Source organism: Phascolarctos cinereus, unplaced genomic scaffold (genome assembly GCF_003287225.1).
Source record: "Phascolarctos cinereus isolate Bilbo 61053 unplaced genomic scaffold, phaCin_HiC Scaffold_726;HRSCAF=1367, whole genome shotgun sequence".
Taxonomy (NCBI): domain Eukaryota; kingdom Metazoa; phylum Chordata; class Mammalia; order Diprotodontia; family Phascolarctidae; genus Phascolarctos; species Phascolarctos cinereus.
The window spans coordinates 61,151,675-61,169,591 of NW_027556098.1; the positions used below are offsets into that span (position 1 = coordinate 61,151,675).

General features: G+C 36.7%; 1 protein-coding gene across 1 annotated transcript in view; it reads left to right on the forward strand.

Moving 5' to 3' along the window:
* The window catches only part of MED14 (mediator complex subunit 14), a 65,581-nt gene that overhangs the window by 27,583 nt on the left and 20,081 nt on the right, over positions 1-17,917 (forward strand). Inside the window, 8 exon segments of the mRNA XM_020967120.2 lie at positions 1,002-1,196; positions 1,537-1,671; positions 4,759-4,835; positions 13,360-13,520; positions 13,611-13,757; positions 13,849-13,940; positions 15,657-15,809; positions 16,142-16,411. Of these exon segments, the coding sequence (XP_020822779.1) occupies positions 1,002-1,196; positions 1,537-1,671; positions 4,759-4,835; positions 13,360-13,520; positions 13,611-13,757; positions 13,849-13,940; positions 15,657-15,809; positions 16,142-16,411 (1,230 nt within the window).

A 17,917-nucleotide genomic window follows, 5' to 3' on the forward strand; every position in this document is an offset into this window, starting at 1 on the left:
ACTTCAGATAAGATGTTTCTGCTCAGCAGTATTCCTAAGGCTTTCAAAAGTTGGGTTTTTTTGTTTGTTTGTTTTTGAGTATTGGACTTGATTTGGAATGGTATATTTATTTACAAGTAACACAATACTATGTACAGGATCACTAGTATTGTTCTCCAGATTTATCACCTAAGTTAGATACATTTGTTAGGAATAATCATGGATTCATAGATTTAGAGCATTAAGAGACCTCAGAGGTCATCTAGTCCTAACTCTCCTTTTACAGATAAGGAAACTGAGGCCCAGAGAACTTAGGTGGCTTGCCCAGGGCCATACAACCAGTAAGTGTCTGAGGCAGGATTTGAAAATAGTTTTTTGTGACTCAGTATAAGGTGAAAAAAGACTATGGAAACATGAATTAGAAAGAAGAAGAGAGGTAGGTAGGTAGGCTATTGCTTTTGCACTGTTTTAATACTCTGAATTCTTTATTGAGCTAAAATTAGTCAGATACATGAGTATTCTGGCTATTTCCAGAATAGCCTCTGCAATGCATGGGGCCTTCTCCAGTGGAATTAATTTTGCAACTGCTTAAAGAAGGTGACCCTTTTCTTATGGTGAGGGAGTAAGAATTTGAAGTTAGCTGTGCTGGTGTGACATGGTATTTTGTCTGGCTATCAGTCAGTGTGTCAGCATCTTGAAGACTTTTTGCATTGAGCATGTACTAGTGTTTGCTTTTAGCTTTGGTAAGTTTTATGTTTATTTTTGCTTTTCTCACCTTATCTGCGGGGTTTCACTTCTGACAGATTTAGTGGCATGCATCTTTTATATCAAAAAGGAATATTCATTTTGAAATGACTGACTAATCCTTATGTGGAATCCTGCATTGGATTTTTATTTCACAGCACCACTTGAAATCACATTTGAAATTAGGAAAAGAGCAAGGAAAATGCCTCATTCCATAAATCATTTTAATTGTTAATGTTTAATTTTCTAGATCTGAGATTTTATTTATTAACGTTTAGGTGGTAGAGATGTTCGAAGTTCCTAGCAGCCCCACAGAGCTGGAATACAAGTATCATTTTCTCTCTGTGAGCTTGGCAGAAGGAGATGAGAGTCCAGCCACAGCCTTGTTACTACAGCAATTCAAAACAAATATTGAAGAGCGGTTGCTGGACCCAAAAGCTGGGAAACAAGTAAGAGCAGGTGTCAAGCGCAAGGTAAGGGAGGCCAGCGATCATGGAATTTGGCCTTGTCGGTACCTGTCATTTTAGATATTTTGGGGAGCTGACCAATCCTAACTTTGGAAGAACTACCTGGAATTTATGAGGGATAGACAGAAGTTTGATTTATGTAAACATAGTCCATTTCCTTAAATATTTGGATGTTACATTATTTTATGACTCATTGAGAAACCAGAAGCCAGCTTGATAGACAAAATGTCGTGTGTCATTCTAGATATTTAAAACTGAACTGTGGTATTAGTAACTTAGAAAATTGCCTTACAGCAGTTGTTTTGAAAAAATGTTTATTTACTTGTACTCTATACTTCCATTGTAGTTGTCTGGTGACCCAAACCCTGCAGAGCCCAAGAAACCCAAACAATCAGGAGAAATGTGTGCCTTCAATAAAGTTCTGGCTCACTTTGTGGCTGTGTGTGACACAAACATGCCATTTATAGGACTTCGTATGGAGGTAAGGGTTCTAACAGTTTGGTTTGTCATCTTTTCCCCTTCCTTGCTTTAGGATAAGTCCTTTTAAGGCTAAGTGGTTCCCTCTAAGGAAACGGAAATGTTTGTAAATCCTTTTTTGTTCCTTTTACTGTGAAATTATAGCAAGTTTTGGGGTATGTGTGTGATTTTTGTGACAAAATCAGAAGCAAATGTTTCGCCTCCTAACATCTTTTGCTTTACCTTGACATTACTTGTGTGTGTGAAGCTAAATTCTTAATAGGAGAAGACCAGCATTCTTGCTAGCCAAAGACACATTTGAATTTTAACAATCACGGTTTTAATTATGTTCTCTTGAGCAGGTTCCTTATTTTTGGCTATGGGAAATGCTAGGACACAGATTTTCTTGTAGTGGGTGAAATCAGCATGGTGTGGGGGACAGAGTGCTAGACTTGAAGTCAGGAAGACCTAGATTCTAATCCTGCCTCTCTTAGTAGTTATATAACCCTGGCCAAATCATTTCACCTCTCTGTACCTCACTTTCCTCATCTGTAAAATGAGGGGGCTGGACTTGATAACTTCTAAGGCCCCTTTCAGCTCTAAATCTATGATCCTGTGATCACTTAGCCATCTTAGATCACTAGGAATGTTGGCATTCTCTCTGGTAGGAAAGCCTAGGAAAATGTCAGGTACACTTAAGATAAAATAATTTGACTAAGTATTTGTAGAAATATAAAAGCTCTTAAGCGATTGGCCAGAATCTGTAGCTTGTCCCATCCAAGGTGAGCAAGAAGCTAGAAGAGGAAGTCGTCAGCACATAGCACATCATCCTGGTGCATATTGAAGCCCGGGGGAGTAAATTTCAGAAGTGGCATGAAAAGATTCATGTTTGTTTTTTTTTCCCCAGCCTATCCTTTCACTACCCCTACCCCAACTCCCACACTTTGTGAATTGGGAACCTCCTTCTCTATAAAAGTAGAGGAAGGCATGCTCTTTATTGGAAGAAAACATTGAAAGCTTCAAAATGCAGAACAAGTCATTGATGCTGTTATAGATCATGGTGGGGATGAGTAGAGATCACTGGAGCTTTTGGAGCACTTATAGGGTAAAGAATGGAGAAAAGGATGAAGAGGCTTAGCAAGTTGACCTTGAGTGCAGTTGCCCTATTTCTCCTTTTTTCCTTTTTGTCTCAGGAGTAGCTGTGGCCTAGGACCTGGAACGATGTTCCATTCAAGCTGCTGAAGAGAATGCAGCTACATTTTTAGCTGACCTGGGTGTGTGCTTCTACATCTTTTCATGCAGCTAATTGAATTAGCAAAGTGAATTGATACATGTGTTATAATCATAATATAATTATATGTATGACATATATATGTGTATATAGATGATATAAGATATAGATGATACAGATAAATGATATAAAGTAATTTTCCTTGACTTAAAAGGAACTCCCTGTAGGTGACCTAAGCAAAGTGGATGAAGTTTTCAGTGAGGCTCTCTTCATATCTTGGCACCTTCTTCCCAGCACCCAGTTCCCTCTTTCTGCCAAAGCGTCCTGCTTTTCTCTCACTCTCCTGTCCCTGTTGTGTAAGGTGTTTAGCTGTGTGCTAAGATAGAAACAGCTAGGTTGCACAGTGGACAGACTGCTGGTCCTAGAGTCAGAAATACTCATCTTCCTGAGTTCAAGTCTAGCCTCAGACACTTACTAGCTGTGTGACCCTGGACAAGTCACTTAACCCTGTTTGCCCCAGTTTCCTCATCTGTTAAAGGAGCTGGAGAAGGAAATGGCAAACCACTTTAGTATCTTTGAAACCCCCAAATTGAGTCATGAATAATCAGACATGACTGAAATGACTGAACAGCAAGATAGAAGCGTTAGACTTGTTTGATTGAAGTAACTCATTGTGATGACTGATACAGGCGTAACCGTTGGGGTAGGAGGTACTATTTACATTTTAGAGGAGCTTATTAATGAAATTTGAATTAATACTTCTGTATTACAAAAGACTTAGATTTCATTCTTCTCCTTTTACCACCCAAATAATCTTTGTATTTTGGAAAAATAGAGCCATTTTTGGACTTGGATAGAAACATCTCTTAGCCTCATATGCAATGCTCCAACCTACAAAAATGTCAGTGCCTCCAGTGGGTTACACTAGTAAATCTGGTTAGTCCCAGGCTCACTTCAGACAGTAATCCATAGTTTCAGGCATGAAACTATATGTTAAATGCTCTAGCTATAGTCATCCTTTTTCATCTATTAATATCTATATTCAGGTGGGTAAGATGTTTGATCAAATAAAGACAGGAAGCTATCTTGTTTCTGTTTAAATAGATCACATGGGAAATATGTTTAATTTGGTAGAAATTTGTGTATTGTGAAGAAGTTACAAGCTAGTTGGTACTGTTTGGGGTTAGAAATGAAGTGAGAGGAGAGTAGTGACAGAAAGAACTCTCTCATAGAGTTTTGTGTGCCACATCTCCCAAAAGTCTTAGTGCAGCTTTTAGCTTTTATTAAGAATAGTTTTAATAACTTAAAACTGCACTTGGACTTTTGGGACACTCCGTATATACATACATGTACACAGGCTTAGTCAAGCCACTTTACAAACATTACAGAAGCAGTTGCATTATTAGATTTACCTTATTTTTGTTTTGCCAAAGACTATTACCCAACATGATCAACAGCTTTATTCGTCAGACTTGGTTCTGAATGACTTTTGGCTTTTTTTTTTTTAAGTAAATTCTTTCCTTAGGGAGATTAAAATTTGACTCTCATCTTTGAGAATATTCAAAAGAATGTGTTACATTCTCTGAAATAGTTTCATACATTTTTGAGGAGTGGTTACATCAGTGGAACAAATATACCCATAGAATTGCTTGGAAGGGGATGACATGAATGAATGAGAAAAAACAGACCTTAGACATCTGCTCATTTAGGTGTGTAAGTTCTCCTGTGTATCATTATTTTATAGTTAATATCTCCTAATGTGTGTGCGATTTCTCATTTTAAAAGTGTTACTAAAAACTAATATCACCATACCAAAAGAAATAAGACTTAGGAGAGTTTGTAAAAGGTTTTGTATAACTTGACTGAATTTTTATCTTTTAGTTATGTAATATGGAGATTCCACATCAAGGAGTACAAGTAGAAGGAGATGGTTTCAGCCATGCTATTCGTTTATTAAAGTAAGAATGTTTTATTGAATTTCATTTTCTGAAACAAAAGTTCAGTTATACTTCCCTAAAGAATTACTTTAAAAAAACCCCTAAGGAAATAGAGTTTGTAAGAGGCATAATTATAAATACTTGTTTTAAATTTGTTTTATATATTTCATTATTTACTGTCTATCAGTTACTTCACAAAATCATTGAATAGAGATTAGCTGGGTGGGTGAATGGGACCAGTGGTGGAGAAGGGCTGATTGTTAACCTAAAGAATTTTGAGGTCCTGTTGCTGCCTTAAAAGAGTTTCCCTCAGTACTTTTGTGCCCTGGGGATTGCTGCTGCCACACTAACTGCTTTCATATAGCACAGGATATTGTATGGTTATATTATCAGTCCCACAGCTGACCCTGGGCAAGTCCTTAAACCCCTTAGGGGTTCCAGTCTGCTCCCTTAAGTTGCAGAGAATGTGTTGACCTAGTGTCTGTCACCTCCTGATGTATTAGGAAATGAGGCTCATTGTTCAGTATATAGTATTCATTGTGCAGTACTGAATTATTTTTCTAGTTATTGCTTTACAATATACTTTACAATATACAATGATTTATATTGTAAAGTGCTTAAACTATTGAATTCATTATAATTTGCCATAGGGTTCTTTGTGAGTTCTTATTCTTCTTGTATATAATTATGGAGGGACTTTGTTCCCATTGTCTGTGTTGCTATAACTTCCAAGCCAGTTCTCTAGTTTGAAATGTGTGGGATTGAATTTTTTCTACTCTGGCCAACATAGATATGGACATTGCCTCAGATACTCTGGCTTCTCACTTCCTTGGACTCCTTAGGTTACATGATCTTTACCTTAACCACATGTAAGATGGTTACACCCTTTATCTCACCGTTTCATGATTAAGAATTCCTAAATATTTTTATCCAACCATTAATGAAGGAGCCTCCCCAAAACCTGTCTGTACTTTTTGCTTTTACTTCCTGTAGTCTCACTTTTCAGCACATTGTAGTCCGACTTCTGACCTCATCAGTTATCTGAAAATGCTCTAAGTCGTTGATGCTTTTTAAAATGACCAGATTTGATATTTTCAATTCTCATCTTTTTTGAGCTCTCTGTTGCATGTGGCACTATTGATTGCCCTCTCCTCCTGTGTACTTTTTCCTGTATGGGTTTTGAGATAGTGCTTTCTCTTGGTTCTACTACTGTCTGCTCCTTCCCAGCCTCTATTGCTTGGTCACATATATTTACCCTGAACTACTGTGGCATGTCCTGAAATTCTGTCTTCTTCTCTTTCTAAACTCTCTCCCTTGGTGATATAATCACCCATGGATTCAGTTATTAATTATCATCTTTTTGCAAAAGACTCCCAGATCCATATGTGCTCATCTAGCCTCTCCCTAAGCTCCAGTCCTCTATTTGCCTATTGGACATTTCTGAAATACAGTATGTCTAAAACAGACATCATTATCTTACCCCTAAAACCCACCCCTTTTCCATGCACCCCCATATCCTTCCAGTCACCCAGGTTCTCAAGTTTGAAGTCATCCTTGAGTCTTCACTCTTACCCTATTTGCAAAACATTGTCTTTTATACTGTCACCACTACCGACCCCCATAGCATCTGTCCCCTTCACCCACTCATGGAGCCACCACCCTGGTTCATTTCCTCATAGCTACTTGCCTGGACTATTGTAATAGCTTCTTAGTTGTGATCCCTACCCCAAATCTCTCCCTTCATCAGTTCATTCTTTGCACTGTTGCCAAGTTGATATACCTAAAGCTTAGGTCTGACCATGTTGTTTCCCTGCTCAATAAATTTTAATGGCTCCCTATTACCTCTTGGACCAAATATAAACTCTTGTATTTTGGTATTTAAAGCTTTTCACAATCTGGCTTCAACCTCTCTTTGCAGCTTTATTTCACATTACTTTCCTTCACACCCTCTGCAGTTCAGCCAAACTAACCTTCGCTATTCCTCACACACAACCTTCATCTCCCATCTTACTATCTGTCCCCTAGCTTGGAATGTGTGTCGTCTTCACCTCTATCTCTTTAAAATCCACAGTTTCTTTTGGAACTCAGTTCAGATGCTGCCTCTCTGTGAAACCTTTCTTGACCAACTCCTGCCTTTCTTCCTCGCCCAGCTAATAGTGCCTTTCCCAAAAAGTTACAGTGTGATTATTTTGTATGTATTTTATATGTATGCATATAGATTGTCTTCCCTGTTCGACTGACTGTAACCTCTTTAAGGGCAGGAACTGTTTGATATTTGTCTTTGTGCCCTTCCCACCTAGCACAATGACTAGCAGATATTTGATATTTAAAATGATTGTTGCTAGACATTATGGGCTTTTTTTTGGAACTTGTGTGTTTCCCCCCAATCAAAAAAATACTTATAGTAAATATGCCTGAAAAAGAAAGATGAGGTCAAGGAGACTTAGCTTTCCATTTCCTTGCCCCATCCCTACTGCCCAAAATCTCATCTCACTTTTCCAGAATATCCAAGTGTGGCCTCCATTTTTGCTTTGCCACAGCTTTGAGATTTGTAAACAGTTTGTTGTCAGGGACTTCTGAGGTGCCTTCCAGGTGTAAATCTGTGATCACAAGTGTTTTTGTAGGGAGTGGCAGGTGGTGAGTTAATGAAGACTTCCTGACTTTTTGAAATAGGTGATTGTTAAGCAGGTATGAGAATTTGAGCAGATTGAGAAGGGAGCAGGAAGGGCATGGGAAGATGCAGTTGTTACAGAATGAACAAAAGCACTGAGGCTGGAAAGGGCAGGGTATATATAAAGAATAACAGTTTGCTAGGCTATGGCTTACATGGAAATGTTTCAGAAATGTGAATTGGAGCTTGAGAAGTATAAGGTGGTACCAGACTGTGGAGGGCTTTGAATGCCAGCTTAAGTAGTTTGATCTTTACTTCACAGGCAATAAAGAGCCATTAAAGGATTTTTTTCTTTTTAAAAAAAAAGCTCATTTTATTTTTTAAATCAAAATAGCATTTTATAAAATTAATCTGATCTACCACTACCTATACTGACCAAGTGATTTTACAAAAAGAAAGAAAAAGGAAGCTTCTTATAAGTACATGTATAGTCCAGCAAAATAAATTCCCACATTAGCCACATCCTAGTTTGTCTCTTTCTATAGTTTCAGGGGTGGGGAACCTGCAGCCTTGAGGCCACATATGACCTTCTAGGTCCTTGGGTGTGGTTTTTTGACTAAGTCCAAGTTTTACAGAACAAATCCTTTTATTGAGGGCATTTGTTCTGTGAAATTTGGATTCAATCAAAGGACTTCACTTGACCTAGAAGGCTATATATATGGCCTTGAGGTGCAGGTTCCGCACCCCTGCTTTAAGTTAATCCTCCCCCTTTTAGGTGATGAGTATTGTGTTTCATCTCTATTCTTTTAGACTCAGTTTAGCATTGTGTTGATCAGAATTCTAAAGTCTTTCAAGGTTGTTTTTGTCTATAATGTTATCATTGTTTGAATTTTTTTGCTCACTTCATTCTGCATCAGTTCATAGCAGTCATCTCAGTTTCCTCTGGAGCTGTCCATTTCATTTTTCCTTATGGCAGAATAAGATTCCATTACACTCATACCACAGTTTCTTTAGTCATTCTCCAGTAGGATACCTGATACCCTTTAGTATTCCAATTTCTTGGTTACCTTGAAAAGAGATGCGATGGATATATAATATATATTGGTTCTTTTCCTCTTTCTTTGGAGTACTGGCCCAATAGTGATATAACTGAATCAGAGGGTATGCTTAGTTTGGTAACTTGTTAGACATAGTAGTTCCAAATGGCTTTCCAAAATGGCTGGAACCTATTCACAATTACAGCAAGGTACCAGTAGAGCTGTTTTCCTGCAGTTCCTCCAACAGTTGTAATTTTCTTCTTTTGTCATCCTTGCTAGTCTGATAGGTATGGGGGAACCTCAAAGTTGCTTTCATTTTCATTACTGTAGTTATTAATGATTTAGAGCATCTTTTATTCATAAGACTGTTGATAGCTTTGATTTATCCCTTTGAAAACTACCTTTTCATATCCTTTGATCATTTTTGTAGTTAGGTAATAAAGTGGATAGAGCACTGAACCTAGAGTCAGGAAGATCTAAGTTTAAATGCAGTCTCTGGTACTGATTAGCCCCAATTTTCTCATCTGTAAGATCAGAAGAATAATAGCGCCTATACCCCAGGGTTACTATGAGAATAAAACAAGATAATATTTGTAAATCATTTGGTAAATCTTGGTAGCTGTTATTATTATTTATCAGTTGGAGAATGGCTCTTAGTTTGAATCAGTTTCTTACATATCTTTGATATGAAACCTTTATCAAAGAAACGTGCTCTAAGGATTTTTTTTCCCAGTTACTTGTCTTTCTTCTAACTCTTACATTTAATTTGTTTGTTGTGTTCCTCTCTATCACTTGTTTAGTCACAAACTCTTCCCCATCCATAGATCCAAAGATAATCAACTTGTTCCTCTAATTTGTGATATTACCTTTTAAGTTTAAGTCTTATATCTATTTGGAGTTTATCTTGGTTTATGGTTTTAGATGTTGGTCTGATTTCTGCAGACAACTGTCCATTTTTTTCAGCAGTTTTTATCAGATATTCAGATTTTCTGTAATAACTATAGTTTTGGAGTATGTCAAACACTGCTACTGTGTTTGATTTCTGCTTTGTAATATAGTACTGATAGAATACCATCACACTTTTTTTTCATTATTCCCCTTGAGATTCTAGACCTCTTGTTCTTTTGTGTGAATGTAGTTATTTTTTTCCTAGCTCTTTAAAATAGCCTTTTGAGAGTTTGAAACAGCACTGAATAAGTTAATTTTGGAGAGATTGTCACTGGTTTATCTTACCCTTGAGTAATTAATATTTCTCTGATTTTTAGATCTATTCTCATTTCTACAAAAAGTGTTTTATAGTTAGATTCATACAGTCCCTGGGTGTATCCCAGTAGATAACTCCCAAGTATTTTGTAGCTTCTGTTAGTTATTTTGAATGGAATTTCTCTTTTGATCTCTTCCTGCTAGGTTTTGATTGTTATATGTGGGAATGCTTACTTATATCTTACAACTTTGCTGAAACTATTATTTTATTTACTATTTTAGTTTTCTCTCTAGGATTCTTTATACCATCATGTCATCTTGAAAAAAAGTAATAATTTTACTTCCTCTTTGTCTATGCTTATTTCTTCCATTTCTTTCTAATAATATACTAGCTAGCATTTCTGCAGTGCTTTTAGGTTTGCAAGACTTTACAAATACCTCATCTTCCTCATAACCCTAAGAGGCAGATGAAATTATCCCCATTTTACAGATGAAGAAACTAAGGCGAAAAAGGTTAAAAGATTTGCCCAGGGTCACAAAGCTAGTAAGTATCTGCGGCAGAAACTGGGCTTAGTTCTTTCAGAATCTGGCTCTAATGGTTTGTCCGCTCTGCCACCTAAATGTCTTTTTTTAAAGCTACCCTTTTCTTGTCTTATGGCTTTAGCTAGCATTTCTAGCACCATTAAATAGCAGTGGTGATAATGGGCATTTGAAGGTTTTGACCAGAATGAAGATACGATGTTTTTGCATGCTGGAAATTAATGTGATAGTAGTATGAGGGATTGTGGGGGGAGAAAAATTAGAGGCAGGAAGTCCTGTTAGGGGCTATTGCATTGTATAGTTCCTGTGAGTAGAAATGAGAGCCTATACTAGAGTGGTATCTATAGAAATTGAAATGAAAGATAGATGAAGAAAACACCATTGATAGTATCAGTAGAACCTGGTAACTGTTTATGCTATGAGAGGAAAAGGAGAGGGGAAGAATCAAAAGTTTATTCCAGAAGACATAAGTAGTGAAGTCAGGAGGAAGAGGTCTAGAGGCAAAGATACTCTCTTTCATTTTGTAGTTCTTTTCTTTGTAAAAAAAAAAAATCTTAGGATCACAAGATGTCAGAGTTGGAATAGACCTCAAAGGCCATCTGGTCCAAATTCTTGTACCTGACCAAGAACTCTCTATAGCATTCTTACAGGGCATCTGGCCTCTGCTTAATGGACACAAGTAAGAGTTCTAGTTCGTCATAGTAACCCAGATTTAGGCAGTATTTGTATAACACTTCATATTTTCCAGAATTGTTATTTTCATTTAAAATTTTGTTCTAAAATATGGAAACATATTAGAAACACCTGTTGTTTGGATGTTGCTTTCCAGTAGAAAAGGAAGTATAAGTAGAGAATGCATGGAAACAATTGTCTTAATACGATGTGTGCATAATTTTCAGTTACTTATTTAGTAATTGTTAACAAACTAGAGTTAAGCCTTCAAAATTATTTCTACTGGCTTAGTTTCTAAAAGAAATGGCTGTTTACAGATTTAGCTAATATGTTGTTCAGGAGACCTGGAAAGACTTTTATGAAACATTGCAGTGAAGTGAGCAGAATCAGTAGAATAATTTATACAATTATAATACTGTAGAGACAAACAACTTTGAAAGACTTAAGAACTCTAATCAACCATGATTCCAGCCCATAATGAAGCATGTTAGCTACTTCCTGGCATAGAGATGGGGAAAAAAAGGGTGCATATTGAGATGTATTTTTTGGGACATGGCCAATTTGGCCATGTTTTTGTTTGACTATGCATATTTATTACAAAGATTTGGGGAGAGGGGGCATTGGTTTTTTTTTTTCCAATGAGAACTTGAAAAGGAGAGAAAATAGGTTTGTTAACTGAAAAAAATTAAAGGATGAAAAAAGAGAAAATAACCATGGCAGTGAGGGAAGCTTGAATTTTAGAGTGGACACTTGAGACAGGGAGACCAACCAGAAGGTTGTTACCATAGTCAAGGCAAGAAGGGATGAAGACTTACACCATGGAAAAAGTTGTGTGAATGGAGGAAAAAAGAAGACACATTATATAAGTAGAAACAAGATTCAGCATGTGGGGTGAGTGCAAGTGAGGATGACACAAAGGTTTGTCACCTCCATTACACCCATGCCTGTGTAACAGAGGATGCTAGTACCCTAGACAATAAGAGGAAGTGGGGGAAAGAGGAGGATTAGGGTAAAGATAGTGAGTTCTGTTTTGGATATGTTGAATTTGAAATGTCTTATCAGATATTTCAAGATATCTAAAAGCAGTTTGTGATGCAAGACTAGCTTAGAAGTTAGTTTAGGATTGATTTGTAGATCTGGGAATCATATGCACAGAGATGATAATTAAACTGATGGGAACTGATGAACCAAGCAAGATAATCTAGAGGGAGAAGAGGGCCCAAAACCTAGTCTTTGGGGATCTTCATGGTCAGTGGACTTAATCTGGATGAAGATCTATTAAAGGAGACTGAGAAAGAGTAGTCATCCAGGGTGAAAGAGAACCAGGAGAGAACAAGGTCAGGAAGTCTATAGAGAAGAGAGGATCTAGGAGAAGAGGGTTCAAGACACTAGACTAATAGAATCCTTTTGTTTTATGTTGTAACAGGAGACATTAGAGGGCAGCTAGGTGAGGCTGGGCCTGGAGTCAGGAAGACTCATCTTCATGAGTTCAAATCTAGGCCCAGACACTTAGTAACTTTGTGACCCTGGGCAAGTCACTTAACTCAGCCTCAGTTTCCTCATCTGTAAAATGAGCTGGAGAAGAAAATGGCAAGTCACTTCAGTATCTCTGCCAAAACCTCCCGACAGGAGTCATGAAGAGTGAAATATGACTGAAAACGATTGAACAACAACAGGAGACACTAGATCCAAAAGGGACCTCAGAAGTTAACAAGTTCAGGGTTTTTAACTTGTTTGTGTCATGGACTCTTTTGATGGTCTGAAGTCCATGGATTCCCCAGAATAATGTTTTTAAATGCATAAAATACTGATACATAGTATTACAAAGGGAACCAGTATTGAAATATAGTTATCAAAATATAGAAAAAGGAAACAGTTTTTACAGAGCTCACATTAAGAACCCATCATCTAGTTGTTCTTCCACCTAACCCTGCTCCTTATTTTTTGTATGAGGAAACTGAAGCTCAGGGAAATGAAAGAAGGTAGTAGATAATGAGTAGAGCCATGCTTTGAATCGAAATCTGGTGGGCTTTTCACTTGACCATGCTTCCCTTTGCTCTGATTTTTATAATGACAGTATATAATCAAAACTTGTTTTTATAGGTCATTAAATGAATGATTTTTATAGTTTAGTTATCTTTTAGCATTCATTATTCTAAGCATTTTTGCAGTTGTGCTTATTGTAAACTATTTCCTGATTAGTCATTATTTCCATGGGAATGAGTCTTATACCATAGTAGATTACTGACTAGGACTAATGTGTCTTTGCAGAATTTGAGGTCATAATCAAGGATTTTGCTAATGCCCAATGGTTAAATGATGCAACTATGTATTGACACCTTTTTTGGGGGGAGGGGGCAACAAATAGCTTTTAGTACTATTACAACTGAAGCTTCTTTTTAACCTACTAAAATATACATATTTTGCTTTTGTGTGCATATGATGTAAATGTACACTTCATATGTTATTTTTTCGTCATCAGAATACCTCCATGCAAAGGCACGAGTGAAGAAACTCAGAAGGCTCTAGATCGAGCTCTTCTTGATTGCACTTTCCGATTGCAAGGTAGAAATAATCGTACGTGGGTGGCAGAATTAGTGTTTGCAAATTGTCCACTTAGTAGCACTTCTACCAGAGAACAAGGTGAGATATTCCTTATATTCCGTATGAATTTTAATAAGTTTATCAACTTTCATTTGCCAGTTATCAAGTTTTTTTCCTCTTAATGTCTAGGACCAACAAGGCATGTTTACTTGACATATGAAAATTTATTGTCTGAACCTGTTGGTGGTCGAAAAGTTGTTGAGATGTTCCTTAATGACTGGAATAGTATTGCACGGTTATATGAATGTGTGTTAGAGTTTGCACGGTCTCTACCAGGTAAGTATGATTTTTCTAATTCTTTTTAGCTTATTTTTATTTTTGTGCCTGTTGTAACCTTATTTCCTTTTCTCTTTTGTCTTTCCACCAGACATACCCGCGCATCTAAATATTTTCTCAGAAGTTCGTGTCTATAATTATCGCAAGCTTATCTTGTGCTATGGAACCACCAAGGGAAGCTCAGTAAGTGATTAAGTCCTTGTTATTGTAGCTGAGGGTTTTCGAATGAGTTTAGAAGGTAGAAAATCTAAAGCTTCTTTCTTACAGTAGGAGAATTACAGTATAAGACAGACATCTAAGGGGTTACCTACCTGTGTGACCTTGGGTGAGTGACATCACTTCTTTGGAGTTTCATTTCCTCTTCTGTAAAAGGAGGTGCCTTCGACACCTCATCTCTAGACCTGTGATCCTGTGACCTTTTTTGATTTAAAGACTCATTTACTTATAAAGGATATAAATTTTCATTTAACAAAATAAAATTTTGCAAGGTATAAAGTGCTATATTTCAAGTACTCTCTTTACCTAAGCAGTGCCCAAAATGTTTTTCCTTAGCTTTTTAATTTAAAATACTTCATCAGTAATACACATGACTAAATAATGTTGGGCAAGATTTCATTATGTTTCCTTGAGTTTGTATGGATCCTTTCAGCAAGTAGTAGTAATAATAATAGTTAATGCCTATATGGTGCTTTAAGGTTTGCAAACACTAAAAAAAACCTTTTTTGATCCTCATGACAACTCTGGGAAGTAAGTACTGTCATTATCCCTATTTTTAAAGTAACTAAAGCTTAGAGACACTGAATGACTTTGCCAAGGCCACAAAATTGTGTGTAGGAAACAAGATTTGAATCCTGATTCCAACTCCAGTACTACTTCTGTATTACATTGCTTTTCAGTTCTGCTTTTTACTGGGCCAAAATTACATTCATCGAGCAGTGCAAATAGTTTTATATTATTAATTGTATATACACCCATTGCCAGTGGGTGTGTATAATTTTTGCATCTTTTCTGTTTATCTTTTGACTCACTGCAGTTTTTAATTTTGCAAATATCAGTTCAGTAACCCTCTTAATTCAGGAAGCGGTCAAGACTTAAATAGTTTCAAAGTGACGATTACAGAGGAGGTTTGAAGAATTTATGGTTATAAATGTCAAATATGCCTATAAATATCAAAAGTGATGGGATTTCATTTAATTTTTTAAGTTCTGACCCTAAGCAGATTTGATGGAATCTTGCAGGATTGATGAAAACACTGTTGCTATTTTAGCTAAGGGGGTACTTTTTTGTCACTTAAAATTTCTTATTTTTCATACATGAACTTAAGGCTAGATATTTTTGCATTAAAGTTCAGTGTCCCCACTTCATGATGGCCTTTCTAATAAAGCATGAAAATTTGGGTTTTGAGATATCAAGGAAATCTAATATTAACCAGATGAGCATATCTTATGGCGTAATCAGTAAACTCTCTTGGTTTAAGTGCTCTCTGGTGCTTTGGAGTAAGACTGAAAAAAATTCTTTTAGTTCTGGTCAAACTCAGATAGTGTTTTAGACATAACATTGCAAAGAAAATTTGTCTTTGGTGCCTTCTGACGCCATAGTAATTAATTTTTCCTCAGCAAAATTTAGCTGTCTCAGAAGTTTATTTATTAATACTTCGCCACCTGTCCTGACTTACAGAAGAAAGGGCTTAAGCCCTCCCATCTTAGTGTCTTCCTTAGTGTTTTTTTTGTTGTTGTTTTTGTTTCTTTACTGAGAACTCATTCAGCATAAGAAAGCAGTGACTCCTACATATAGATCTTATGTTTTCTACATTTCTCCTTGTCTTTGCTGTGGCTTTTCTTTAGCCTAATCTAAATTAGCATTTCTTAGTTTCTGAAATTTGTGTTCTTTGTTATTTAGATTAGCATTCAGTGGAACTCATCACATCAGAAATTTAATATTTCATTGGGAACCGTTGGTCCAAATTCAGGTTGCAGTAACTGTCACAATACTATCCTCCATCAGCTCCAGGAGATGTTCAACAAAACTCCAAATGTGGTCCAGTTATTACAGGTAACCAGTTAACTTCCTGGGAATTGAACTAAAGTCAGGGTTGTATGCAAAATTGTTCATAAGTTGAAGAGGAGTACATTTGGCACTTGGGGTCTATTTTGAGAACTTTTTTATTTTAAAACAGCACCAGGTGCTTGATTTGTTTGATGTCCCATCACGTGTTTTAGATACTGTCAAAGGGGGATTTTGATGGGGAGCATGGGAAGAGCCTTAGAAATAGTGCTTCCATCTTCCTAGAATGAAATCTAAAGGTAGCATATGCCATAAGCTGAATGTCCAGTGTATGTGTTGATAGTCATTTAACTTTTCTCATTGTGTTTTTTTTCTTATAGGTACTTTTTGATACTCAAGCTCCATTAAATGCCATCAATAAGCTCCCAACTGTGCCAATGTTAGGCCTGACACAACGGACTAATACTGCCTACCAGTGCTTCTCAATTCTGCCTCAGTCATCCACTCACATTAGGCTGGCTTTTAGGAATATGTATTGTATTGATATATACTGCCGGAGTAGGGGTGTTGTGGCAATACGTGATGGAGCCTACAGTCTTTTTGACAACAGTAAGATAGTTGAAGGTTTTTATCCAGCACCAGGACTGAAGGTAATAGTTTTAAGTATTCTAGCATATCAAATATGTAAGGAAACATTAAAATGTGCCCCAAAACATTGCTTTGCAGGGGAAAATCATTTATCAAATTTTTTCCTTAAAAGCCTATTGAAAAATGATTCCATCTGCTTAATTCGTCTATTCTTTGACTTCATTCTAAGAACAAACTTGCTAAAGATAATGGGAATTTTGTTAAAATCACATGGGTCTACTTGTCTTTTGTGGCAGTCCTTTCCTTGTCTTTGAGAAATGCTATTTTTTTATTAAAATGAGGTGACAAAAAAAGGTATGTCCTTAGTTTCCCTTCCATCTGATTAGCGAATGGCATTGAAAAGAACGGTGCTTTTCATTAGAATACTTTAGAAGGCATTCAACCTACCTTCCTGGTTAACTTATACCAGGAATGTGGATGTCATTTAGGTGGGCTTAATTCAATTTAACAAGCCTTTAATAAGTGCTTATTGTGTGCTAGTAGTTGTAGTTCTAGTGCTGCATGGCCCAGCCTTGGAGTCAGGAAGAAGACCTAGATTCCAGCTGTACCTCTGACATCTGCTGGCTCTGTGACTGTACAGGTCACTTAACTTTCAGTGCTTTTAGATGACTAAGACTCGGTGTTATAAAGAAGGAACCAACCGGCCTTGGTAGAGGTGGTTCCCTCGTTTGGGAATTCCCTGTATCTTTGAAGTCATGACTCCAGTCCTGTCTCTGTCCTTGTTTATTAGGTATTTTGGCTACAGACAAAAAAGAAATAGTTCTTGCCATCAAAGAAACTGCATTCTACTGGAAAAGGTTTATTGAAACTTACTTTTGTCATATTTGAATCCTAATCCCTCTTGGAGCAGTTACAAACTTTGGAAGTCAGGCCAACTATGATGGAAAAAGAAATGGAGGAAATCATTACTTAATGTTGTTTCACTATCCCTCTGTTGTGTACTCTCACTTTAAAAAAGAAAAGAAGAAAGAGTTTTTAAAGTTACTTATAGGTTCATATATTGTTAGGGCTAGAAAGATCTTTAAAGATTATCGAATCCAACCATTTCATGGATGAGGCAACTCAGACCTAGCTAAGGTAACCCCAGCCTAGGGTGTACTTAGATCTCAGTTACGTGACCTGCCCAAGGATGACTAGCTTAGTGGCAAACAATTGTGGGCTAGGCCTAGGAATTTTTAAAGTCTGAAAATAGTAAATACTTAAATTGCCAAAACAATTTTTTTCCATTTCTGAGCAAGAAGATAATATGAAAACAATTGTCTCTTTCTACTAGCATACTCTTAAAAGCTTTCTAATCAGAATTTCCTGCTGTTCAAGTGATAATAACTGTATGGATTTTGGTGATTGTTTGATAAGGTGCTTATTCTTTAGATTCTAAGTTTTCTGCCACCAATCCTGAGGATGTCTGTTTCAGGTTGTGGATTTGATGTAAGAAATTTGGGACTAGGATATCCACCCAAGTCTCTGTTGGCTGATTTTTAGATATTTTAAAAATAAAAATATTTTAA